Raw genomic sequence first — 27,219 nt, 5'->3', positions numbered from 1 at the left:
GAGTATGGCCAATATGCATCCATTTTCCTATGAATGACCCTAGTTAGACCGAGAGATTTTAAGTTACCTATCCAAGGCCACAGATCTGATCTGGATGAACTGAGATCTGATTCCAGAGCCTGCGATTGTGCTGTGTCCTAGTCATCAATCCCTGTGCATGGCTGAAAATTAAGGTCAAGATCATCTCTTCCAGGAAGGCTTCTTTGGCTCCATCCCTCTGGCTTGTTCTGTCTTGTTTAGACATCTTGCCTCTGTGTCCCCTCCATTTTTTGTGTGTGTTTTTTTTGTATTTGCCTTTTTTGGTGTGGTGCTGGGGATGAATGAAACCCAGGGTCTCGTATATGCTAGGCAAGTGCTCTACCAGGGCTTTTTATTTTATTCTGAGACAAGGTCTTGCTGAGTTTCCTAGGTTGGCCTCCAACTTGAGATCCTCCTGTCCCATGCTGTGGAAGTAGCTGAGATTATAAGTGTGAGTCACCATAACTAGTTTTTGTACTTGTTTTTTATGTCCTTAGCACCCTACATGTCTCTGGGATTAGAGCAGGTAGTCAAGAGATGATTGTAGAAAGAGATCAATGTAAAGAAGAGGGAGAAAGGGAAGAAAGGAGAAATAGGGAATTGGAAAAGAAGATATGTTGCACCAGGTGTGATGGTATGCCTATAATCCCAGCACTTAGGAGACTGAGGCAGAAGATTGCTGTAAGTTCAAGACTAGCCTGGGCTACATAGTGAATTCATGGCCAGCCTGAACTACATAGCAAGACCCTGTCTCAAAAAACCAAAAACAAAAAGTTACAATCTTATTTTATTGAATACTAAAGAAGGAGAATTGAGAGGCAGGAGAGCAAGGTAGTTAAGCATATGATCTCCTGATTCAAACTGCCAGCTTTGCCACTTACTAGGGTTGTAATTTAGGGCACAGGTTTTCTGGGCATGGTGATGCACGCCTATAATCCCAGCACTTGGGAGGCTGAGACAAGAGGATCGCCACAAGTTCAATGTGGGCCTTTTCTATATAGTGAGTTCAGGGTCAGCCTGAACTGCACAGTGAGACCTTGTCACAAACAAACAAACAAATAGGATACAGATTTAGTTGCTGTATTTCAATGGCTTCCTCTATAAAATAGGAATCTCATTAGCAGTGACTGAGCCAAGTGTGGTGGCACACACCTATTTTGGAGGCGGATGCAGAAGGTTCATTTGAGCTCAGGATTTTGAAACCATCTTGAGCACCATAGTGAGACTTTCCCATCTCAGAAAAAAAAGTGCCTGCCTTAAATGATACTGTAAAGACTAAATGAGTTATTACATTTAAACTGCTTAAAACAGTGCCTAAGATATGGTAAGCACTTGCTGAAAAAATAAATAAATACATAAGTAAATATTGGTTATTATTATTTCTGTGAAAGGAAAGTGGGAAGCTGGGGATTTAGCTCAGTGGTGCTGCACCTGCCTCACAAGTGCAAGATCCTGAGTTCAATCCCCAGTACCAGAAAAAAAAAAGCGAGAAAATTTAATGCCATTAGATGGTGAGAAAGAAAGACAGAGTATCTTCATTTTCCCACCTTTCATTTTACTGACTAACACCAAGGTCATTCAAAGGCAGTTAGGAATATAAAACAATAAATAAATAAATAAAGGTCATGGGGTGCATCAGTAATAGCCTTATGTTTCCAATCCCATAGTAGCATTAAGCAATCATTATCCTCAGAACATTTAAAAATATTGATATTAAAATTATCATGATGAAGGGAGGAGCGGGTGAAGGGAGGGCAGGGGTATGGGGAGAAAATGAGAACCAAGACCTGTCATGTAAAGGTACCAGATCTCAATGATGAATGTAACTACTGTATACCTAAAAAGTACCAATAAACTCAATGAGGAAAAAAATTATCATGATTTATTTTGAAGTTTTTTGTTTTGTTTTGTTTTTTGTGCCAGGGATCAAACTCGGGACTCTGCACTTGTGAGGCAAGTGGCAGAACCACTGATCTAAATCCCTGGCCCTTATCATGATGTATTTTATTCTAAGTTAAATTTTACTTGTTGTCTATCACCCTCAGTTAAATTGTGATTTCCCTGATGGAAAAGATTCTTGATTTCTTTTCTTCAAGTCTTAGCAAGGGGGTTGTCAAGAAATAGATGTTCAATAAATGTTTGCTAAGTGAATTTAGTAGAAAGAAGAATAAAAGAGAAATGACCATAGTAGAAAAGAAGTATATACACAAACAATAAAAATATTTTGTGATATTTATCAAAAAAGAAGCTTAAAAGCAGCTATGATTATAGCTCAGAAAAGACAGATTACTTCTAGGTAGGAAAGATCAGTAGTAAATAATGGTTAATGTCTCAGCTACTCAGGAGGCTGAGGTAGGAAGATTGCGAGTCTGAGGCCAGCCTGGGCTACATAGCAAGACCCTGTCTTTACAAAAATAAAAAGGACTTGAAATGTAGTCTGGTACAGAATGCCCCTGAATTCTCTCTCCAGTACCTAAAGAAAAAAAAGAGTTACATCTGTGAACTTTAGAATAAGCCTTGTTTTTAGCCTTAACTGTACCACATATGCATTTGGGTTGGCTAGGGATATAACAGTGATTTCTTTACCAGTGAAATGGGGATGATGTAATTTGGAAGAAATAAAGGAGATGATTCATATAAAGCATCAGGGATCCATTATGACACTGTGGAGTGGCTCATATCTCATCATAATCATCACCACCATCATCAAATGTTTTGTGATGTAAGCAAGCACTAGCTGCCTGGATGGCCAGACACAGGGCAGAGCACCGAACAACCAGAAGGTACGCACAAAGGTATTATGGGTGTTGGAAAGATTTATGCAAAACAGGGATTGCAAATGGTGTTATTTAATTGAGACACTGCATGGTTTCAGGAAGACAATTGGGAAGAAGATTGGGAAGTGGCCTCTAGCTTCAGATCACAGTGTTTAGCCTTTATTTTACAGACAATACTGGAACTTTGCAGAATTAAAAACAAGGTAATGACTGGTTCAGAGCCAGCTATAGGAGGAATGTTCAGGCTTTTTGTGCAGAATGGGCTCGGGAGTGTGAGGGGAGGTGGAAGAAGATACACCACCTAAGAAACTTTTCCAGCAGTTCCTCGGAGAAGTTGAAGTTCCCCTCTGTGATAGGGGCAAGGGAAAGGAAAAGAGGGGAGCACACATGTGGGGCCTTGAATCAGTCAACAGAGCTGAGTGAGAACTGAATATTCTCCTGGAAACTCACTCAGCTCTTGGTTTCTGTGAAGGTGTGAAAAGATAGTTAAGAACAATTCTGAAGGTGTACATCCAGGTCTACTATTCCAACAGAAATGAAACACAGGGGAGCCTAGTATTTATTTATTTATTTATTTATTTATTTATTTATTTATTTGACCAGGAATCAAACTCAGGGCCTTGTGCTTCCCAGGCAGGCAATGTGCCGCTGAGCTTTAGCCCCGGCCCCCGTTTAGCTTATATTTTGATCATATCTTGTAATAAGTAAAAGGATGGAGTTGGCTCAGCTTTCTGAGGGTGACAGTCCAGAGGACAAGGAACTCATCTTTAGAAAACATCTCTCATTTCTAGGAGAGTGAAAGAGGAACCTGTGAGCAAGGAGGGAGTAGAGAGGTGAAAAACACACCTGTATAGAAACTGAGAACAGAGTGAGTTTCTAGTATTCAGAGGAATCATGAGCTAAGCTGCAGACAGCTCAAATTGAAAGAACTAGGAGAGGATGGGGTTTGGCCATTAGGAAATCACTGATAACTTATGAGAGAATAACACATGGAAGGAGGAACTAAATTGTAGTGCCAAGGAAGGAAGTGGTTTAGGAAAAGCTCCTGAGAACACACTGGCATTCAGGAAGTTCGCAGACAAAAGGCTAGAGATGTGACGGTGGCTCAAGGTGGGAGCAGAATTACCCTTCCCCAGATAAATATCCACTTGCCTATGATTATTCAGATATGGCTACTATGTGCATATTTTAACCACTTACAAGTCTAATATTTAAATAAGGATGACCAACAATTGCGTATGTCTTCATTTATTTTTATAAAGCAATATAACAGGAAATGTAAAAATGACAATTTAATCAAATTTATTCAATAATTTTTCTGTGTATGGTATATCTTAAAACATTTAATATACAAAGCAACATTACAATCTGGACAGTAGTATCTAGTCTCTTTCTGAATTCTTTTTGCAGTATTATCTTTCTTTGAACAACACAGCTGACACTGTCATGTTGGCCTTTCCTTTTTTCCTGTGGATAGTATAATTTCAATAAAATGTCCACCCATTAAATGTAATGGTGAAGACATCGATGGTTGTCTGCCTGGTTGGCGTTTTGCTATCCTGTATTTTTAAGTTATCTGGTCTTTTAGACCTAATCTAAATTGTGAATGAACTTTTGAGCCCCCTTGTTTCGAATAAATAACAAAACGAGTTCCATATTGTTTGGTCCAGAATGTGCATAAATATTTTATAATATTTTTTCTTGCTCTCTGATTGCAAGATAGCTTGTTAGATGTTGGTCAACTCTGTCAATACCACTCATAGAATTATTATAACCATCTGCCACTACTGGAATTTTTATTTTGTTTTATTTTTTGGTACCGGGGATCGAACTTGGGTCCTGGCACTTGCGTGGCAGGTGGCGGCACCACTGAGCTAAATCCCTGGCCCGTCTACTGGAATTTTTAAAGTTTCATTTCTTCTTTCAAGTTCTATCATTTCAGTATTATGAACAGCTGACAGTACAGGATGTCTTTTTTTGTCTTTCTGTTTCATAACACAGTTTACTCGCTGATATGCTAATATTTGTCTCTCTTTTAGTTTTTTCTTTTGCAGATCTTTTGGCACTTCCTATTCTGTCTCAGTATCCCAGATGTGTCTGATTTATATTATAAAAGAATGTCAACAAGTTCTCAAGAAGTATAGAAATTACATCTAATATACTCACAATAAGAGTTTGTAGAGATTATAGCACAAAATTACATTATTTTTCACAAAATGAACATGAATTAGTGAAACAAAATAACCAGAACTTACTAGATTTCACTAGAAACAAACATCAAAGGTGAATACACTATTTTAAATAAAAACTATGCAAAAAATAGTCAATCTAAAAGAATAAACCGATGTACAAGTGTATCTTGGGCAAAGAAGAATCAACTGGCTGAAATGACACATGTCTGAGAGATGCTGGGAGTAGCCAGTATGTAAACAAACTTGATGCCTGAGTGACCCTCGGGGTAAACTCTTAAGTGGTTCGCAGAAGGCAGTATTAGCTCGAGAAGGCCAGAGGAGGGGCTGTGGAGAAATGAGATGAAAGTCAGGCTCCTGCTGTTCTGAAGTTATAGAAGACATTATCTGTACATGTACAGTAGCATCTGTGTTAGTAGAGACAGAGCTTACTTATCACACAACCACAGACTGAGCAGGACATAAGAAACTCTCCTTTCCCACTTAAGGAATACAAAGGTCCACCATTCGTTGAGAAGAATTCAGAAGCTTTCAGAAAGTAATTTTAGCCGGGAAGGCATGCAAAGATAAACAAGTGCATGATGTCTTCTCTTCCTTGATTTTTCCACCCCATTGTATTTTAGGAAAGTGCCCAGAGGCATCATTAGAACACTCCAAATAGTATTATTAACACTGCCTGAGTTTGTAGGCCGTACATCAGCACAGTGCTTTTCATTTCATATAAAGCTCTCATGATCTCTTTATTCTTCACAGAATCTCTTTGAGGTATTACTTTTCTGTTTTGCAAGGGAAGAAACTGAGGATCAGAAAGAAGAGATATTCCCCCAAATTACCCTGCCAGAAAATGACAGAGCCCTCTACCCTGGCTCTTTTTAATAAATGCTTTCAAACCACTCACATAGTCTTCACAGTGTGACCCTACCTGGCATTTGACAAGTCAAAGTGCAGCAGCACTATCATCTCCCTGGTTTTGGGGCTCTAAATTTCTGTCAATAGAGCCTAAAATGATATTATCCTTGGCCACTAACCTGTGTGCAGTGTATGAGCTAAACTATTTTTCTTATGCCCCCTTATTATCCACACAATAAAGACTCCTGGAGCAGGAGTTCTTGGCAATGTATCTGTTGTTCCAGGTGGTCAGGAGGCAGGACAGCAGCTCCCTTGCTCAATACCTGGTTTGGTCTAACAGAAAGAGGGCCAGATTTGGAGGCTGAAGGCTTAGCTTTCCAGCTCAAACTATAAGTCTAACACTATGACCTTAGTTGTATTACTAAAGCATCAGGTTCTTGATCTGAGAAATGAGTATAATAATAGCTACTTTATGAGTATGCTGCCAGCATCAGTGAAACACTTGCTAAAAGTAGGGCCTTGTGCTGGGTTTCTGTTTTAGGCATCATGAAATTCTTAATAAGTTTGGAAGGAGAGGCCCAGCAAGGCCCAGCATTTTCATTCTGTGCTGGGCCCCAGAAAATTGTGTAGCTTGTCCAACTTGTGTACTCTTGGCTAAGACCCCATTTAACATCTCTGAACACCACAGTCTGTAATTAGTTGAATTGAACTACATTATAGGAAATATATTGATATGACAATTCTCAATCCTTCTTTATTCACTTATAGCAAACTTTGACAGTTTGATCAATCCCTTCTCCTTAAAACATTTCTTCAATTTAGCTTCCAGGACACAAGACTTCTGGTTTCTCTCTGTCCCACTGGCTGCTCCTTTGCTCTCTTCTCCTTAATCCGTTCTTACATCCAAAAGTAAACCCTTGATCATCTCCTCCAAGTCTGCTCCTCCCAGTCTTGCTCTATCCTTTCAGTTGCTCAGACCAAACCTCAACCCATATTCAGTTTGTCCAAAACCTCATCACCACTTCCCCACTACCATCACACTCCAAGCCATCGGTGTCTCCCACCTGGATCACTGTGATGACCTTCTGATCAGTCTCCCTGTTCCCACCTCTTCCCTATCCCACATGGTAGCTGGAATAATCCTTTAAACTTTCGAGTCAGTCTGTATCACTCTGCTGTTCAAAACCACCCCATAACTATTCATCTCCTTTGAGCAGAAATCCCTACTAGGGGCAACAAGCTACTCCCTGATCCCTGCCTCTGTCTCTCCTTAGGCCATTGCTGGTGTCTTCTGCCAGGAAGGCCTTCTCAGATATCAGCAGAGCTGGTGTCTTTCCTCCTTCCATTCTTTCCTTCTTCCATTCCAGTCATAGTCCAGCCATAGTAGACCACACTATTGAAAGAGCAGCCCAGGTATACAGCCCAGGTATCTAGGCCCAGCTATTCAGCTGGCTGAAGCAGGAGGATCATTTGAGAGCGCAGGAGTCTGAGATCAGCCTAGATAATGTAATGAGACCCCATCCAAGAAAAAAAAAAGAGGAGCTAACATCATCCTCCCCTGTACTCTCCTAATATTTCGGACTAATTTTCTCCAAAGTTTTAATCACCATCTGATGCATTTACATTTTGTTTGTTTATATTTCCATTAAAATATAGTTTCTGGGCCAGGGATTTAGCTCAGTGCCACTGCAAATGCCTTGCAAGTGCAAGGTCCTGAGTTCAATCTCTGGTACCAGAAAAAAAAAAAGAAATAAAATGTAGGTTTTGTAAAGGCAGAAATTTTGGGTGGTGGTGGTGGGAGTTAGAATCCAGAGCCTTGTGCCTGATAGGCAAGCGCTCTCTACCACTGAGCTACTGAGCTACATCTCCATCCTAGGGCTTTGCCTCTTAATAGTTGTCTCCCGCACACAGGATGAACAATAGTAAGACCTTCAGGACAGAAGATGGTTCTGCAGCAACATCAGCCCCTCAGTTGTACAAACTACCACCCCCAGGCTGCATGTCCACAAAGCTGACCTTGCATCCAGGAGGGAGGGCATGTATGGGGATGATGGGGGTGCTCACTAGTCCACACTGTAGACAAAAAGGGATTCAGGAGAGGTAATGCCCCCAGGAGTTTGTGGCCAAGAGGGAATTTTATGTACATATACACAAAACTCCAGAACAAAATGGCATTTGTTTAAAATATCTGGCCTTTGACGCTTAATATTTCATATTCTGGTAATAACTCTAGACTTTTTTTCATGATAGAAAAGACCACAAACTATGGCTTATGAATTAACTGTATGGCTATTTCTGTCCCAAATTCCCGCTCTGGTCTGCTTATCATACCAGACACCTTGCCTGACTTCCAATCTTGTTTGTGCCAAAGTGCCCCCAATTAGTCCCCTCCACCCAATATTGCCCTCGATTTGCTGTTGACTTGCATAGACTCCACCTCTTCTAGTCCCTCCACACACTCCTTCTAGATATAGAGAACACTGCAAAGGGGTGCAGTCAACTGTGGAAGTTGTCACAGATCCTGAAGAATCTAAATACAATCCCTTTGCAATAAAAATGTGTGTCTGTTCTCCTCCATGAGCCTATGGCATTCAGGGCTCAGGTTCTACACTGTCCACCTTTGCAGCTCAACAACCTTGTGTGCAGTCAAGCTTGCTGAATTGTAGCACAGGATACTATAAATTGTAAGGATACACCTATTTAGGAAGTACCTCTTGGGCGGGGGATTTAGCTTTGTGGCACCATGCCTACCTTGCAAGTACAAGGTCCTGAGTTCAATCCCCAGTACAGGAAAAAAAAAGGAGTACCTCTGTATCCTAAGAAGGTATCCTAGAGCATTTCTGTAAAGTTACTTTATTGATCTATCATAATGTAAGAAACAATTTAGCTAGCAAGTATTAAAACACCCCATCTGGGCTTGATGGTGCATGCCTGTAATCCTAGCACTCTAGGAGGTTGATGCAGGACAGCAAATTCAAGCCCAGCCTGGGCAGTTTTAACAACTTAGTAAGAACCTGTTTCAAAAATAAAAACTAAAAAAGGTTGTGGATAAGCCCAGTGTGAGTGTCCTAGGTTCAGTTCCAAGTATTGCAAACAAATAGGCGAGCATAGTGGGTTATGCCTGTAATTCAGTACTTGGGATGCTGAGGAGGAGAATCGGTGCAAGTTTGAGGCCAACTTAGGCTACATAGTTCAAGGGTAACCTGACCACATAGTTAGACCCTATCTCAAAAGACCCAAAACCAAAGAAACATTCCAAAAGGACCAATATTTGTGTGTGTGTGTGTGTATTTTTTTTGTACCGGAGATCAAACTTCAGGACAGGCAATGGAACCACTGAGCTAAATCCCTGGTCCAAGGACCAACATTTTAAATGCTTGTCAAACACTTTAATAATTTTCAAAGTTACTTTCAGTTTTTATTTATTTATTTATTTATTTATTTTTAGGGGGGTACCTGGGATTGAACTCGGGTCCTTGTGCTTGCAAGGCAGGCCACTGAACCGCTGAGCTAAATCCCCGGCCCTTCCTTTGAGTTTTTAAAATCTTATATCTGAAAATCCAAAATTTTCAAAAGATAAATTACAAAGAATGTTGCTATTCCCAGGATTCCTTAGAATAAGAGTTCCTTGAAATATCTGAATTTTTAGATACAGAGATTTATTTCAGTGAAAAGCTGGGAAACTGAGAAACATAAAGCTAAACATTAGGATTTGGCTATTAAAAACAGTTTAGATTTTGGTAATTCATACTGGGGTGTTAGGTCATTTTCAATACTTTTCTGTGTGCTTGAGACCTTGTTTCTCTCTTACCTTCCCCCTACACATAATTTCCATACCCAGGCAAGATCAAGCATAAGAAAACATGACCCAACTCAGAATTAATAAGAGGTGGTACTGGCAATAAAAATATTATAGAGGTGAGTCCTTCCCCTCTTTGGTTCTCAGTTTCTCCAGATACAAAAAAGAAGGAGTGCCTATAATCCCAGCACTCAGGAGGCTGAGGTAGGAGGATTGCTGTGAATTTGAGGCCAGCCTGGGCTACAACAGTGAGTTCAAGGCCAGCCTGAACTATATATATAATGAGACCCTGTCTCAAAAAATGAAAAAAAAAATATAAAGGACAAGATGATTTTGGGCTATTCCAGTTCTTAATGTGTTGAGATGGTGAGGGCTGTGAGTATAGCTCAAGGGCAGAGCATTTGCAGAGCATGTGTATGGCCCTGGGTTCCAGCAGGAAAAAAGAGTGCATACACAAAATAAGACTAGGGATGTAAGGTAGTGCCTATTTTACATTACAATGTGTTTTTGTTTGTTTCTGTTTTATTTTGGTTTTTTTGGAGGAGATTGAATCCCTAGATACTTTACCATTGAGCAACATCTGCAGATTAATTAATAACAAGGTCTTGCTGTATAGTTCAGGCTGGCCTTGAACTCACTATGTAGTCCAAACTAGGCTTGAATTTACAGCAATCCTCCTGCCCCGGCCTCCCATATTTATTGTATTTATGAGACAAGGTCTTACTAAGTTATGCAGGCCTCTCAGTGCTGGGATTTCAGATGTGTGCCATGATGCCTGGTTTATAATGGTCTATGCCACCCTGCCCTCACACCTCCCTAGTACTGGGGATTAAACCTGGGGCCTTTCTACTACATTGTATCCTCAGAACTTAAAAAATTTTTAATTTTGAGACAGAATCTTGCTAAGTCACTAAGGTGCCCAGCCCAGCTGGATTTATAATCCTCCTGCCTCAGGCTCCCAGATGGCTGGGATTACAGGTGCACTCCTTCAGATTTTCTGAGTTTTTTCAAAGCATTTAAACTATGTTTTGTTTTACCAAAATCTGGTTACTATTTTTATTATTAATATAGCAGCTAACATTTACTAAGAAGTTAGGTGCCACTTATTTAATATGCTAGCCATATATAAAATGCCTTTTAGTGATTATCTGAATTAACCATCCCAGTAAATTTACGAAGTAGAGACCAAGGATGTCCTCATATTGCAGATAGGCAAACCAGCTCCATGGCTCTCTAACTGTCTAGCTTGCCTAAATTCACTGAGGTTCAGAATGGCAACACTGGAACACAAATTCTCATTTCAATCTGGTCTCAGAACACACTGCAAACCCCATGACTCCCAGGCTGGCTGCCCGGGCTAGGAGAGGCTCAGCATTCCTTCTTCTGATGAGCCGTGGTCCTCTGTGCCGCCTGCCTTCACAGATGGGATGGTAGATTGGAGATTGGATAGTCCCTTTGATTTCAGCTTAATTCCTGGAACATAATATGGTGATGTTTCATTAAGAAATGCTATTAGACTTTCCCTTGGATGAGTAATAGTGGATTTCATTGGTTATTTTGAATCACTTATGGATGATAGAATGAGAAAAAAAAATATATATATATATACAAACTGGCTTTGAATTCCTAATTTGGTTCTTGATGTTTATTTCATTTTATTTTATTTTGGTACCTGGGATCAAACTCAGGCCCTTGTGCTTGCGAGGCAGGTGGCGGAACCACTGAGCCAAATCCCTGCCCCCCTTGATGTTTACTGTCTAAGTAAACCAGCATACATACCAAGACATCACATTATTTTGCAATATATATATATTTTTTTTTCAGCTTTAATTGAGTTTATTGGTACATTTTAGGGGTACAGTACAGTTACATTCGTTGTTGGGATCCTGTACCTCTACATGACAAGTCTTGATTCTCATTTTTTCCCCTTACCCCCGCCCTCTCTTCACCCCCTCCTCCCCTCTCCATCTACAAACACTTTATTTTCATCTTTTCATTATATCACATTCTTTTCTTTTCCCTTATTACCCTTCCCCTACCCATCCCACCTTCCCTACACCTTTAGCTCCTTTCTTCCCATTTCTAAATGTCAGTAATCTTATTAGGATCTTATGTATTAGTGCAGATTACTCACACCAGGGAAACTATTTGCAATATATATTTTTTGAGATGCATTCATGTGGTTATTTTGCAACATATTAAGGTGAAAAAAGCCACCCCAGAAAAAAGTAAAATTAATTTTACACATATACTTTCATAGGAACAATATGAAATAGTTAAGACAGGGTTTATTTGCCTATTTTGCAAATGAGGAAGGGAGTCACAGAAAAAGGAAATGGCTTGCCCTGGGCTCCTGAGATGGCTGGATCCTAGTTCAGTGTTCTGCTTATACTAGGCCACCTCTGTATTGCAAAAGGAGGCCCTCTGGCCACAGCCTGGTATGGCACAACCTCCAGTACAGTTATTGAGTGTCCTAAAAAGGAGTTCAGATGCTTCCTGGTGAACAGAGCCAAAGGACTGCTGTTCTGAGTGCTGTACGTGCCAGGCTGTGCCACAGAGGTTCCTGTATGTGCCCGGGAACGAGGACTCAGCACCAGTCATTCCCATGCTCACACCTGTGCAATGTGATAAAGAAAGGAGAATTCATCTGCAGCTGTGGCCCACCCAGATAAAACTTTTAGGCGGGAAGTCAAGTGACAAGGGAACATGTGTATGTGTATGTGTGTGTTTAAGTGTTAGTTGTTTTTGATATTTTTAACAAGATTTTAGGCTGCTCGTGGAAGCCAGACCAAATACCAGGAAGATATTGCAGCAAAATGGACTTGAGAGAGGATCAGTCTCATTTGCAGTGCCATCAGACACCTGAACGTCATCAAAGAGAGACCCCTGCTCCAGGTAAAGAAAGAAACCTCCAGAGGTGGTAGCTGTTGGGAAGAATTGGGGCTATGATTATTTTCTTCTTCATGGATCTGGCAAAAAAAAAAAAAAAAAAAGGCAAAATTGAGAAACTTAAGTGGGAAGAACTGGCTATATAAACACCTAAAATGCCTTTTAGAGCTAAAATTCTAATAAGCCTGAGAAACATAAGGTAATAACAAATAAATGATTAATAAGATGCTCACTTAAAGGAAAAATAATGAAAATATACCTCTACACTTCTCTGGTAGCACAAATTTGGTCGAACTTTTGGAAAGCGATCTGGAAATAGGCGGTGAGAACTGTAGCAGTGCTTATACTTTTGATTCCTAATCTCAGCCCTGGGATCTGTTCTAAAGTAGCATTTTTTAAAATGTTTTGCAGAACTTGAGGTCTTGAGACATCCTAAGATAATGTTTTAAAACTTTTTGGTTTGATGGATCTTTTTGGTATTCTGATGAGGTCAAGATCCCTTCTTGGAATAAACACTTAAAATATATAAAATTAAATACAGAAGATTACAAAGGAAGCAATTACATTAATAGTCAAAAAATTTAAATTATGATATAGCAATATGTGTTTATTTATAGATACATTAAATAACAAGATACAGTGATGGGTCTAATAATCATAGTGTTAAACAAATCATGTCTAATAAATGATATTTTAAGGCATCTGAAACAATAGCAATATATGAAAAAATCTTATTTCTTTTGGTAACAAAGTCGCATACTACTAGAATTACTGAGATTTCTTAACTATATTCATAATTGTAGGAAATGGTAATTCTAACCAGAAGTTGGTAAAAACAACCCTACTTTGATAATGTTAAGTGAATTAAATTAGACACACAAACTTATATGTTGTACTGTTTCTCTTATATGAGAAACTTAAAGTAAAAATAAAGAGGAAAGAGATAATACAAAACAGAGAATAGATTTACAAATGGGTAGGGGACCAAGAGATGGAGAGAGCGAGATGGGAGGGGAGTGGCAGGGGGAATAAAAAGAATTAATGCACATGTACCAACTCCCCACAACGAGTGTGATCATTGTACTGTCAACATGTACTAGTAAAATAAAATAGAAAACAAAGAGATAAGCAAATAACTGTACGATTAAATTTGAAAAGAGAGAGAGAACCCTTGTCCTTGGCCCTGCACAGTGGTGCGTGCCTATAATCTCAGCCGTTCTGGAGGCTGAGACAGAATTGCAAGTTCGAGCCTTGCCTGGGCAACTTAGTGACTTAGTGAGACCTTGCCTAAAAATTGAGAAAAAAAAGGGTGTGTGTGTGTGTGTGTGTGTGTGTGTGTGTGCCACAGTGAGAAGGCTGTGGGGTTCAATCCTCAGCACAAGGGGAAAATAATCTTACCCTAAGAAAACAAGGTGCCGTGGTGTAGCTCTGCATTACTCCACAGGCTCTAAGAGGTTCTACATGGAACACCTATTTGCTTTTCTCAAACCCAGATGAGAGAAGAAACTTTTTCATAATAATCCTTTTGGGGGTACTAGGGTTCAACACAGAGTTGCTCTACCACTGAGCTGTATCCTTTTTTTATTTTTTATGATGAGACAGGTTCTCACTAAGTCGCCCAGGCTGGCCTTGAGTTTGCCATCCTCCTGCCTCAGCGTACTGTGTAGCTTGGCACAAGTGTGGGCCATCTCATTTGGCTGGATAATACCCTTAATAGTCTAAAAATCTTGAAACAACACTACCCTAAGGGGAAAATTGAAAAGAGAAAAAAGCTATATGCAATGAATATGCTTATAATAGTTATTGATATGCAAGGCAATAGTTTGTGGATTCTTTTTTTTCCCAGTATCAGGAATTGAACTCAGACCCTTGTGCTTATGAGGCAGGTGCAGTGCCACTGTGCTAAATCCCCAGCCCGCATGACAATAGATGTTTTTTTCTTTTTCACAAGGCAATAGTTCATATGCAGTAGTTTTGATATGATGGTGACAGCCTAAATACTCAATATAAGCAGGGTAAATAAGAGTGCATTGGCTAGATTAAGTACCGTGTCATCAGTAAAATCATAGGATGACTACTTCATGAGACATACTTCTAATATTGTGATATGTTATCATTACAACTTTGTATGTATGACCTAGACAGAAATGAGGAATAAAACGAATCCAGGTTATTATGTTAAAGATAGCAGAATATGTCCAGCTTGGGTGACACAGCAATATAGTGGTGCCTCACCTCATGAACTTAATTCTTTCCCTGATTCTGGTCACCAACTGAATTGGATGAGAACCAAATCAAATTCAGTTGTTAGGTTCAATGTTGAATGTATATGAAATGAATAGGGTGGTAGCACACTTATGTACAAATACCATGTCTAAATAGGTCTCTGTTCTTTACATTCAAAAAAGATTTCCTAAATAACTACCCTAGAGCCTATCTGGAAGCATGAGGATATAGCTCTTGTCCTCAAAATCTAGAAGAAAAACCCAGCACAGGGATTCCAGCACTTGACAATAGGACTCTTCCGCTGTGACTTATGCCACATGTCATATCTCTCTCCAGTAACTTTCATTTTCATCCTACAGAAATCATTGGAACTTGGAGTTTGCGGAACCGAGAACAACTCAGAAAAAGAAAAGCTGAAGCACAAGAAAAGCAAACTTCACAATGGGCATTTGGGTATGGAGTATTACCAGGGAAAGGGGACTAATGTTTATCCAGCATAGGTTATGTGGCAAGCAGTGCTGCACTAACACTGCCCCTCTGTCTTTGCACCAATCCTATGCATCAGGTGCTAAAAAGAAAGAAAGAAAGAAGGAAAGAAAGAGAGAGAAAGACAGAAAGAAGAAAGAAAGAGAAACTAATCTTCAAAGTTTTAACTCTCTTGCCTAAAGCCACAGAGTAAAATTCTGTATCCCTAGTCTCTTTTAGTTAAAGCACCAGGCAACCAGATGATGTGGTGGAGAAGCCCGGTGAGCGGCTACCCTGGTAATATATACGTAGACATCCAAGCATCTTGTTAACAGTTTATTGTGGAGGAGCTTTCTATTAGTGTCGCCCTTGCTCACTAGGTATGATTTTCTCAGCTCAGAATAACCCAGAACATTGTAAATGAGTGATAGATACTTTGGGAGTTCCTAAATCTACCACCAGTGTCACTAATGTAATCTTAGGGAGGGAGTACAGGAACATGATTATAAATTAGGCAGCATCAACTGCATCTATTTGGAATATGACCATGGCAATAGGAGATCTGCTTGCTTGAAGATAGAAAAAGGGAGCCCACAGAGCCTGGGCACCAGGGATACTATGGGCAGGATAGTTCTTTATTTTGGGAGGCTGTCCTGTGCATTGTGGATGCTTAGTTTTCTGACCTCTGGAAACCAATAGCACCTCTTCCTTCCCATCCCAGTTGAGATAGTCAAAATATCTTGTTAGACATTGTTAAATGTCTTCTGGGGTGGGTTGGGAAAAGGTGAGCAAATCACTCCTACTTGAGAACTATTTTGCAAAGCACTCTTTTAAAATTTTTTAGTTAACTTTTTTTTTGGCAGGGGGGATAGGCTTTCTGTGTTGCCCAGACTAGCCTTAAACCCCTGGAATCAAAAGATCCTTCTGCCTCAGTCACCCAAGTGCAGGGAGTATGCAGTTTTACTGTGCCCAGATTGCCTTCTTATTAAGAAAGAGCATTTTTCACTCCCTGCCAGAACAGGGCTGTCTGTTTTGCTACCTCATATATTTCTGTAAGGCCTGTTAGCTCACATGTTATTGGTACAGAGGAAAATAATGCCAGTATAATGTGGCAGTGGTGTTGGTTTATTTTTCCTAGTCAAAATGACCAGAACAGTGGAAACAGAATTAAAACCTTCAGAGGAAGAGGAAAGAGCCCCTTGTGTGGATTCTATGAAAGCAGAATCCTTTCCAGCCTGCACCCAAGGCTCCCTCCCCAGAGAGATGCCCCGGCCTTGCAGAGCTCTCTCATCACGTGGAAGTTTGCACTTACTGTTGTGTCTAGCTTAATAGTCCAGTGACTATGAGTCTACAATGACACTTTGCTTTTCTACATTTTCACTGTCCCTTGAGGCAGACGCCAGCCAGCGGAGACTGCCTGTCTGAATTAACCAAGGAGTCTCCCTTGGTACCAATGACTGGTTTTGTTAATATTAAAAGTCAGTATAGTTGTTTATTGCTTCCCAGCCTTTTGGTTAAGATCAAGTGAAGATTGTATAGGTTTTGAATTGTTTGCCCAAAGTCTATCCCCCGACCCCATAACCACTGCTACTTTCTAGTACATGATTTTGCAGGTGAGAATTTTCAGGAACACAACCAAAATTTTATAGCAGAAACTTCTATACTTGGGTCCTGTTGAAGATTATCCAGTTAGCTTTCCCACTTCTACACCCATTGACCAGCCTTCTGATTATTACTGAATTTCTCACAAAGAGTGGGTTTGTTTACCTTACATTCATTTCCCTTCTTAAGCCCTCTCTGCTAAGTGACTTTGCACTTCTCACTGTTCATTTAAAAATTGGTCTTTAGGTTTAATTTTTGGTTTTATTGAGCCTAGTCAGTGAGCTCTGCCCTGATAAACAGGGCTAGCCTCCTTGTGCTGACAGAATTGATTTTCCAAGTTTACTGAGCTGAGGACACAAGGCTGAGGAATTCTCTGAAGTAGATGACACCTTGGTGAGCTTGGCAGTTGGCTACACTTGCCATGGTGACATTCTTATGTTACTGAGTGTTAGACCCTCTTTTCTCATCACAACACATATACACAGTGAAACCTTAATGGCTTCAAAGTGAGGCAGCATGGTGTAATAGTTCAGAGACTGGCAGACTGGCCAGATTGACTAGATATAAAGCCTGACTTCCTCACTTACTAGTTGTTGACTCAGGGGCAAATTACTAAGCTTCTCTGGGCCTTGGTTGTTATCTGCAAAATGGAGATAATAGTAACTACCTCACAGGTTGATGTGAGATTACAAAAGTTAGCTAACAGTGACAACAGGGCCAGACACATAGAGAGGACTATAGATGTTTCTATATGAATATGAGAGAACTAGTTTTACTGTATCTGAATGATTCATCCACGTTAAGTTACAACTGCCACATGAAGTTGGGCAGATATTATTTATTACATACTACATATAGAGAAGCCAAGGCAGGGAGAGGTTAAGTGATTTGTCCACAATCAGGAGAAAGTACAGACTAAGTTTAGGCCATGCAAAACTTTTGCATTGTTTTGAAAACTACCAGGGAAGGGCTGGGGGTTTAGCTCACTGGTTCTGCCACTTGCCTTGCAAGTGCAAGGTCCTGAGTTCGATCCCCAGTACCAAAAGAAAAAGAAAAAAGAAGACTACCAGGGAAGACATGGGCCATTATATTACTCAGATCTCCTTGTAAAGAAATCTATGTAACATTATTTAATAATATCTAGGGGAAAGCAAATGTTTCCTGAAGAATTCAGACATATCACCTTTAAAAAAAAACCTGACAATAAATGCTTTATAATTTGTCTTGTTACTTTGGTTACTTAGAGCAATAGTTCAAAATTCTATGGTACCAGAATGTCATCTTCAGATTTCCTTTTCTTCTACAGGATTCTTAATATTTTTATTATTTCATTATATAAAATATCAAAATCATATTTTTATTATTTAATGTTTATTTTACATACTTCTTTTTATCCTTTTTTGGGGGTAGTACTGAGGATTGAGCCTAGGGCTTTCCCACTGAGCTATACCCCAGACCTTTTTCAGTTCTAAAAATTTTGAGATATGGTTTTACTAAGTTGCTAAATTTCCCAGGCTGGACTCAAACTTTTTTTGGGGGGGGTACCAGGGATCAAACTCAGCACCTTGTGCTTGCCAGGTAGGCACAGAGCGACTGAGCTACATTCCTGGCTCCTTAGACTGAAAGTTCTGATCTTCCTGCCTAAGGCTCCCACAGTTCTGGGATTACAGGCATGAGCCACCACAATATATATATGATTTTGACTTCAAATTGTTTTTAGTGAAGTAATCTTTAAACATTTTTACTAAGAAAAATTTTGAACATATGCAAATGTAGAATGACATGGATTTTTAAAAAATGTGCAAGGAATTATGAACACTACAAAGACACAAGAAACAGTGGATTTTTTCTCCAAGGAATATTTAGTTTACTAAAAGAAATATGATCTCTTCACAAATAACCATAGTATGAGGTAGACTGCCTTAAATCATGAAACAATAAATCCTATAGTGAACATTTTAGAGACAAGTGCTGCTAATGCAACCCAAAACCCACTTATTTATCATAAAGTGCCATCGCTGCAATTAAACCTGGCAACTGAAGTTTTAGTTTAGAAAAAACAACTAATACATTAATATCTTTTGTCGTAAAAGAAAACACATGTGCCATAGATTCAGTAGCACTGCTGTAAGTATACATAAGTATATATAAATATAAGTTTAAGCAGGGAGAGCATTTCAGTCTTGTGTTCTGTTAGAGAAGGCTCCACAGAGCGGGTGGCATGGAACAGAATTTCAATAGGTTTAGAAAAATGATGAAATGCTTATTTATAGTACCTTCCCCATCCCCCCAGCCCATCTGTATTAGCCATCTGTATTTGGTTATATTTGCAGTGCCTAACAATTTGTCACTGGCTGCAATTCACATGTATCTTATTTCATCTTCTAGATCTTTAATCTATTAATTAGGTATAATAGGACCACTCATGCCTTTCTACCAGGCTGCTTAACCTCAAGAATTTCTTTATGCAGCTTTTGACCCAGCTTACAGTACATCTCATTTTATATATGTGATAGCTACTCAACATTCCTTGAAGAAGACACTGTATCAGACAAGCAAGCTACATGCACAATCCACCTTCAGCCTACACAGTTGAGAAGCCATGCCTACACTGTAGGTCAGAAACTCAGTTGGATCAGTTTACCCAGGGGGTAGTGGGGCTACCTCACTAAACTCAAAGAGATGAAGTCATAGACCAGAATGTCATTTTTTGGTTTTGTTTTGTTGAGGCAGGGTCTTACTATGCAGTTCAGGCTGGCCTTGAACTCATTATGTAGCCAAGGCTGGGCTCAAACTCACAGCGATCCTCCTGCCTCAGCCTCCCAAGTGCTGGGATTACAGGTGCGCACCACCATGCCGGGCTTGTCATCTATTATTTTATACAGGAATTATACATTGCCCATAACCCAACTTTAAGGTTATGCTAACACACACACACACACACACACACACACACACACACACACACTATTACACCAGTGTGTAAGGTGTTAAGGTTAAAAAGTCCTGGAGAAATATTCCCTCTCCTAAAAGTTGAGACCATGTAGCACTATTTATTTTACAAACTAGGACATTGAAGCCCACAGAGATTAAGGGGATTTTTCAAGGTGGTGCAATAAAGCAGTAAGGTCCTGGAACTGTTACTAAGAGTAGTTATTTGAATTCTGTAGTCCTGCTTCTGACTAATTCTGATCTCTCTACAGGGAACAGAAGAAACGAAAGTGGCAAAAAACAGGAAAAGTAAATCAAAGAGGCCGGAAGAGACAACGAAATGCAGAACCAAAGATAGAGCCACAGTCACAAACAGCAAAGGAAATGATGGAGAAGGCACTGGTACCTACAGAGGCACAAAAGGAGCCACATGGAAGAGTATCTGAAGCCCCTGCTTTGGTAGCTTCCCCCCAAAACATTGTGGCTGAGGAACATTCTTTTGAACTACCTCAAGAAAGCATTACACACCAAGAAAATTCTTCTGAGTACCAAGAAATAGTGGTACAAAGCCATTCTTCTGAAACATGCCAACATATGGCTGAAACTGAAGACCTCGCTCCTAAAATGTGCCAAGACATACTGGTACTTCAAGACCATTCTTCGAAAGTATGTCAAGGTGTGGCTCAGCCTGAAGTCCTTGCTCCTAAAACAAGCCAAGAAATAGCTGTGATTCAAGAACATCCTTTCAAAATATGGCAAGATACAGTTCAGTCTGAAGTCCTTGTTCCTCAAATGTGCCAGGAAACAGCTGTCCCCAAAGCCCCTTATTCTACAACCTATGAAGTTGTTGCTGACCAGGAAGGGTGCACTCCTGAAGCATCCCTCAAATTGGATGTGCCTAAAGACTATGCAGAGGAAACACATCCAGGCACGGTTGGACCAAAGAAACCAACTTTGAGGCAAGATCAAGCTGAGACTGAAGGCTTCTTTCTCCAAACACAAGAAATATCTCAGCCTAAAGACCTTTCTACAAAAAAATATCAAGAAACAATTGATTCTGAATACTTTTCTCATAATACATATAAAGAAATGAATGTGCCTAATAGTCCCTCTCATAAAAGAATCCAAGAAACACCCAAGATTGAAGAATATTCACCTGAAATAAACCAAGAAACACTTGGGCCTGAAGACCATTCACCTGAAATATTCCAAGAAACACCTCAGCCTGGAGAATATTCACCTGAAATATACCGTGAAACGCCTGGGCCTAAAGAATATTCACCAGAAACCTACCAAGGAACAAGTGAGCCTGAAGACCTCTCTACTAAGACATATACAAATGGAAATGTACTTAAAGAAGACCTTCCAGAACCATACCAAGAAACAGGCAAGCCCCATGGCCAGGACCCTACAGCACACGGAGAAGATGCTAAGGATGTTTATACTCTTCCTCAAGGTAGGGGCTATTTATAGCAACAACAGGTACATCTCACTCACAGTAGTAATTTACAACCTTCTTTAGCAATGCTCAGTTGTTTCAGTAGGTGGTACTATGGTTATCATTAGCGTTTTTCAAGTAAAAAAATACTTGACATGCAACTAAAGTTTGTCTTGGCAAATTTCCAAAGCATTGAAAGAAAATAATTGAAAATACAAGTATTGCATAGTAGGTACTTGTATATGCTACTCATTTTAAGAAGCTATCAGTAAAATGAACTCAATATAAGGTGACTTAGAGCACAAGTATTTTAAAGCACAATAAAATCTAGATTAACAAGAAAACTAGATGAATGAAGTTTTTCCAGGAAATTTATTTTTCCTGATAAACTAACGGCAAGTGAATTCATAGTACAAAGTACCGATGGAGGTACAAAGGTGTAAAATGTGAATCTGGGAACTGGGGAACTCATTCTGGGAAGCTTTATCAGCTTTACCAAAACCCTGTTTCAGATTTGTTTCTGAAAAGCTTCTTCTTTAGCAAAGTATGTTTGTTTGTTTTGTTTTGTTTTTTGAGATACTGGGGATTGAACTCAGGGCCTTCACACAGAGCTACATTCCCAGTCCTTTTAAAATTTTGCTATAGCTCTCACTACATTGCCCAGGCTGGGCTCAAACTCACAATCCTTCTACGTCAGTCTCCCAGAGTGTGGGGATTACAGGCCTGTGCCACCACAACTGGCTTCAGCACAGTTTTTTAAAAAAGGGATTGATCTTTTTTTTTTCTTCTTGGTGTTTTGAGACAGAGTCTATTTATTCCAGGTTGGCCTTGAACTGCTTGTAGCACAGGGTGGCCTCAAACTCATGGTGATCCTCCTACCTCAGCCTCCCTGAGTGATTGGATTGATTACAGGTGTATGCCACCATGCTCAGCCCTCTTTCTTTATTTTGACTTGCCTCAGGGACATGAAAGAATCCTGATTTCCTTTATACAATACTGTAGACAGTTAAGAAGTGGGGTGAGGGTTGGAAGTTTGGCTTAGTTGCAGAGCACTTGCCTGGCATGCATGATCTCTAGCATTACAAAAAACAAAAACAAAAACAAAAAGAAATGGTCTGAATCTCTCACACCAGACAAGGTATTTATCCCCAGGAAAATGTTCTCTGAAGAAACCCCTTTGGAGTTTTTTTGGTAGCTTATTTGTTCTTTCTGCTAAAAGACGAGAGCAACAAAAATATAATGTTAATTGGTTCCCAAGTAATGCAGCTTTTGAGGAACTACTTAAAACAAATTTTTAAAAACAGGTGTATTAAACTCTCCTTGTGCTGGTGGGATTCCTGCCTGATCATTTAAACTCAGCAAGGCCAATATGGACAAGTAACGCTCATTTTAGTTTTGGTTTTGCCTTACCAAAAAAAATGGGACTATTTATTCTTCTGCTAATTATAAAAGTAATGTGCTCATTATAATAAATTCAAACAAGTGAATATAGAGTAGGAAGGTTCACATGATACTATCTCCTATCTCCAATCCCCAATGTTAAGGTTGTTGTTCTAAAAATTTTTAAATAAATAATTCTTTAATTTTTTTCCATTTATCCTATATATTATAGTCATCTTGGGCTGGGGATCTAGCTCAGTGGTACTGTACTTGCCTGGCAAGTGCAAGGTCTTGAGTTCAATCCCCAGTACCAGAAAAAAAATTGGAAATTAGGGCTAGGGATTTAGCTCAGTGGTTCTGCTGCCTGCCTTACAAGCACAAGGTCCCAAGTTCAATCCCCAGTACAAAAAAAAAATTGGAAATTATAGCCATCTTTAGGATGTCTTTTGTAATATTGCATAACTTTGTGCTATGTGAATGTACAATAATTTATTCAATCAACCCTTATATCAACAAACATGTGAGTTGTCAAATTTTACTAATACATAATGTTCAACATCATTGGGAATGAAGTTTATTTAACATTTATTTAGTACTTCCTGTGTGCTACTGTATCAAATATTTTACATAAATTATTTTATTCAATGTTTTAAACCCCGTGAGGTCAGTGATATCCCCACTTTGTATACAGTATAAGGAATTTGGGATTTTGGAAGCTTAAATTTGTCTCATGTTTTGGATCAATCCCTACGAGTTGAATTGGTCAGCCCACAGTACTGATGTTTAAAGACTGAGCCGGGTGTGGTGGTACATACTTGTAATCCCGACACTCTGGAGGCTAAGTCAGAGGATTGCCGTGAGTTCGAGGTCAGCCTGGGATACATAGTGAGTTTAAGTTCGAGGTCAGCCTGAACTATATAGAGAAACCCTGCCTCCAGGAAAAAAAAGTCTGGCTATATTTCAGACTGGCCTCTAGAAATGTTGTGGCAATTAATGCAAATCAATAATTTATATAAGTACCCTTTCTCTACACCTTTACCAGCACTGTACAATGATGATACTTAAGAATTCTGTGTCAAGGCTGAGGGTGTAGCTCAGTGGTAGAGCACTTGCCTAGTATGCATGAGCTCCTGGGCTCAATCCCTAGTATTGCAATAAAACTTTCATCTACTTGAAATTTGTTTTTGTACTTGATATGAGGATTTTTTTCCCTCCAAGTGGACAGTCAATTGTCTCCATACTACTTATTGAGTCATTTTCATATTTTATTTGATTTTACAGAAATGCAAGAAAAACCTAAAATAGAAGAACCAGAAGTACCAGTAATTTCACACATTCAAGAGATTCATCCAGAAAATGATGTGTATGACTATGTTTTGTTTTAACAATGCTCAACCATAAAGTTGTAATCCAATGGAATGTACATCTTAATATTTTGTGTGTGTTTTTCCTCAAAGTATTGTAGAAATACCTACAATTTTCATTAATAATTTAACTTGGCCTCTTTTCCTTTTATATTTGAGAGGGACTAACATTTTTTAAAGCTCTAACCATGTGTGTGTATGTGTATGTGCACATTGGGTGTGTATGTATATGTGGGGGGTGAAGGGAAGAGACAAGGAAAGGTTGAATAATTTTTCCTTCTAATAACAAACATTTAATTCTGAAGACCAAAAAAGTGGTTGAATTTTGGAAGTGTATCGTTTTGTCAAACTTGTTCAATTTTTGATATAACATCAAAATTTTATTCATGCTTTATTTCTTTTAGCTAATTTGAATAATTTTGTTTTGTTTTGTTTTTGGTTTTTTGAGACAGGGTTTCACTATATAGTTGAGACTGACCTGGAACTCAATATGTAGCCCAGGCTGGTCTCGAACTCAGAGTGATCCTCCTGCCTCAGCCTCCTGAGTGCTGGGATTACAGGCATACACCACCATGCCTGGATTAATTTGAATAATTTTGTTTTGTTTTGTTTTTGGTTTTTTGAGACAGGGTTTCACTATATAGTTGAGACTGACCTGGAACTCAATATGTAGCCCAGGCTGGTCTCGAACTCAGAGTGATCCTCCTGCCTCAGCCTCCTGAGTGCTGGGATTACAGGCATACACCACCATGCCTGGATTAATTTGAATAATTTTTGTTCTGGGATTCTTTAAAAAAAAGATTTCAGAATGATGAATGTAGTTTGCTTTTTGTATGTGAATTTGGGTTTTCTACTTTTTACTCTTTAAATATTGTATTTGTGCAAAATGTACATTAAACTATTAAGACATGCTTAACTGTGTGGACAGCATCATAGTGCTATGGGGTCAGAAGATCTATATGGCAAACAGTCCTTGCTTATTGGGAGTCAATGTCATTTTGTGGAGGAATAAAGCAGAAAACCAATAATTCCAAAAGAAACTACTAGTAAGCATTAACACCACATGAACAGTAGATATAATAGAGGAAATGCTTACCTGTTGCTGGAGTGGAGCCTTGAAAGATGGAGAGGATTTGCACAGGAGAGCAGAAGCATTATTGCAGGTCAACTAGAAATGTGTGAGTTCAAGGCATGCAAAAAAGAACTGCATACAACTATAATTAAAGTGGGGTCCATATGCAAGTTGGCTTGTATGCTAAAAAATCTTTCATTATGCAGCTAATCCATTTCTAGAGTGTAGAGAATTTTGCACACGTAAGAAATGTATCATGTGTTAGATAACAAGAAACTAAGTAAAACTTTTGAACAACGAAGTGGCAGTTTTCATATGTTAGGAAAATTCACCTGGAGATAATGGTCAAGATGACAGACAAGAGCCCAGGAACTATTCTAGGCAGAAAGATGTCTGATATCTTCCTTCGTATTTTGGTTGTTTTCAATTTTCCTTCTACTATTACAGGGGGTGAAGAGTAAAGGAGATGTTTGCAAATAAAGTTTCAATCAGCAAGGACACAATTGCACAAACTCTCCACATCGGCCTTGTGTAGATACTAGGCTATAGAGCGGTGGATCCCAAACCCTCTGGCATTATGTTATGAAACAGTGGTTCTTTCAAGCTTCACGGTACGTAAGATTCATTGGGGAAGATTTTAAAAGTATAGATGCCCAGATTGCTTCCCTCGTGATTGATTCCCCTATCTTGAGCAACAGCCAGGAACTGTTTTTTTGAACTTTTAAAATAATCTTTTTAAAAAAGAAAATAGCTTTAAAGAAATAGCTTCAGAATTATAGAAAAATTGTAAAGATAATACAGCAGTTCCTGTATCCCTTTCACCTAGTTTATCCTAATATTACATCTTACATAACTATGATTTAAATGTCAAAACTACATTATCATTAACTAAACTACAGACATTTAGTTCTCGCTAGTTTTTCCACTGATCATGTTCACTGCTTCAAAATATAACCCAAGATGCAGCATTGCCTTTAGGGCATTTTTATTTAAAAAGCTCTCTGGATGATTCTCATCTCTAGCCTAGGGTTCAGAACACTAGTGGGAAGTTATAATGCTGTTTCACTCCTATTTGCTACTTCCTTCACAGGATGTATTCATTATACAATCATTACTTAAATTCTACAACACTCAAGTTTTATATATATATTGAACTCAGGACCTTATGCTTGCCAGGCAGGCATGGCGCCACTGACCTACATCCCTAGTCCCTCAAGTAACATACAGAGGGAAGAACAACCCTAGAATAGATGGTGTCTTAAATCTGGATGACACTTCGTGTGCTTCTGCATACCTTAGTGAATTTAATCAACCTTAAAGTCTGTGAAATAGGATGGGCAGTGATTGCCACTCCCATATTACACATGAGCTAATAACCTCAGAGAAGCTGAGTACTCCCAAAGTCACATCTGATTTGCTCAGTGCCTTTCATGATAACACTCCATCTTAGAATGCTGCTGTCTCAATTTTACCTGCTGGAGGGGCTTAAGAATACAGACAAGAGTTGAGTGAAATCTCAAGATCTAAGTGTCTCACAAAGATGAACATGAGAGATTTGCATGCGGACTATTACACAAAAGGCACAAGGTGAAACAGATGGGGAATAGATGGAAAGAGGAATATATTGCTTTGGGAAGCAGACTTCTCTACATTTTAGGTCCTCTGACATTTTCCCTCCCCCACTTCCTGTACGCACACATAACTTCTCTACTTTCTCATCACTCCCAACCAAACATCAATGTGCATCTAATTTTTTTTCATTTTCTTCATGGTTTACAACCTTGTGGTCATAGAATTAAAATCTCACAAGAAGCCAGGTATGGTGCACACCTGTAATCCCAACACCCTGGGAGGCTGAGGCAGGAGGATCACAAATTCAAGCCCAGAATGGGCAGCTTAGTGACTTTGCAAGACCCTGCCTCAAAAAAGAGCTGGGGTTATAGGTAAGTGCAAAGGCCTGGGATTCAGTCCCCAGTATCAGACACACATAGAGGCACATGCAAGGAAGGAAAAGAAAAAAGGAAAATATCCTGCTAGAGTCCATGTAATATATTTTGTGCTGTCCTCCCCTCACAGTAGGTACAATGGTTGTTCTTAGAAATCCATGAACCCTGGGCCAGGGATTTAGGTCAGTGGTTCTGCCACCTGCCTTGCAAGCACAAGGTCTCGAGTTCAATCCCTGGTAGCAAAAAAAAAAAAAAAAAAAAAAAAAAAAAAAAA

At 39.3% G+C, this 27,219-nt stretch overlaps 1 protein-coding gene across 3 annotated transcripts in view; it reads left to right on the top strand.

The window, feature by feature from the left end:
- Hemgn (hemogen) overlaps positions 1-24,086 on the top strand; it is a 30,009-nt gene extending 5,923 nt beyond the window's left edge. The window contains exons 3-7 of one of the 3 annotated variants that reach the window (XM_010614403.3): positions 2,608-2,813; positions 12,395-12,527; positions 15,107-15,200; positions 20,018-21,201; positions 23,845-24,086. In XM_010614403.3, coding sequence (XP_010612705.1) covers positions 12,449-12,527; positions 15,107-15,200; positions 20,018-21,201; positions 23,845-23,948 — 1,461 coding nt within the window. In that variant the 5' untranslated portion in view covers positions 2,608-2,813; positions 12,395-12,448 and the 3' untranslated portion in view covers positions 23,949-24,086. The remainder of the gene's footprint in view (positions 1-2,607; positions 2,814-12,394; positions 12,528-15,106; positions 15,201-20,017; positions 21,202-23,844) is intronic. The other 2 variants (XM_010614402.3, XM_010614404.3) reach the window with 2 other exon arrangements.
- Positions 24,087-27,219: the final 3,133 nt, after the last annotated feature.

The sequence above is a fragment of the Fukomys damarensis genome, unplaced genomic scaffold, assembly GCF_012274545.1.
Source record: "Fukomys damarensis isolate Sample0158 unplaced genomic scaffold, DMR_v1.0_HiC HiC_scaffold_36, whole genome shotgun sequence".
Lineage (NCBI taxonomy): Eukaryota > Metazoa > Chordata > Mammalia > Rodentia > Bathyergidae > Fukomys > Fukomys damarensis.
The sequence above is the reverse complement of the archived record's forward strand: the minus strand, read 5'-3'. Positions and strand labels throughout refer to the sequence as shown.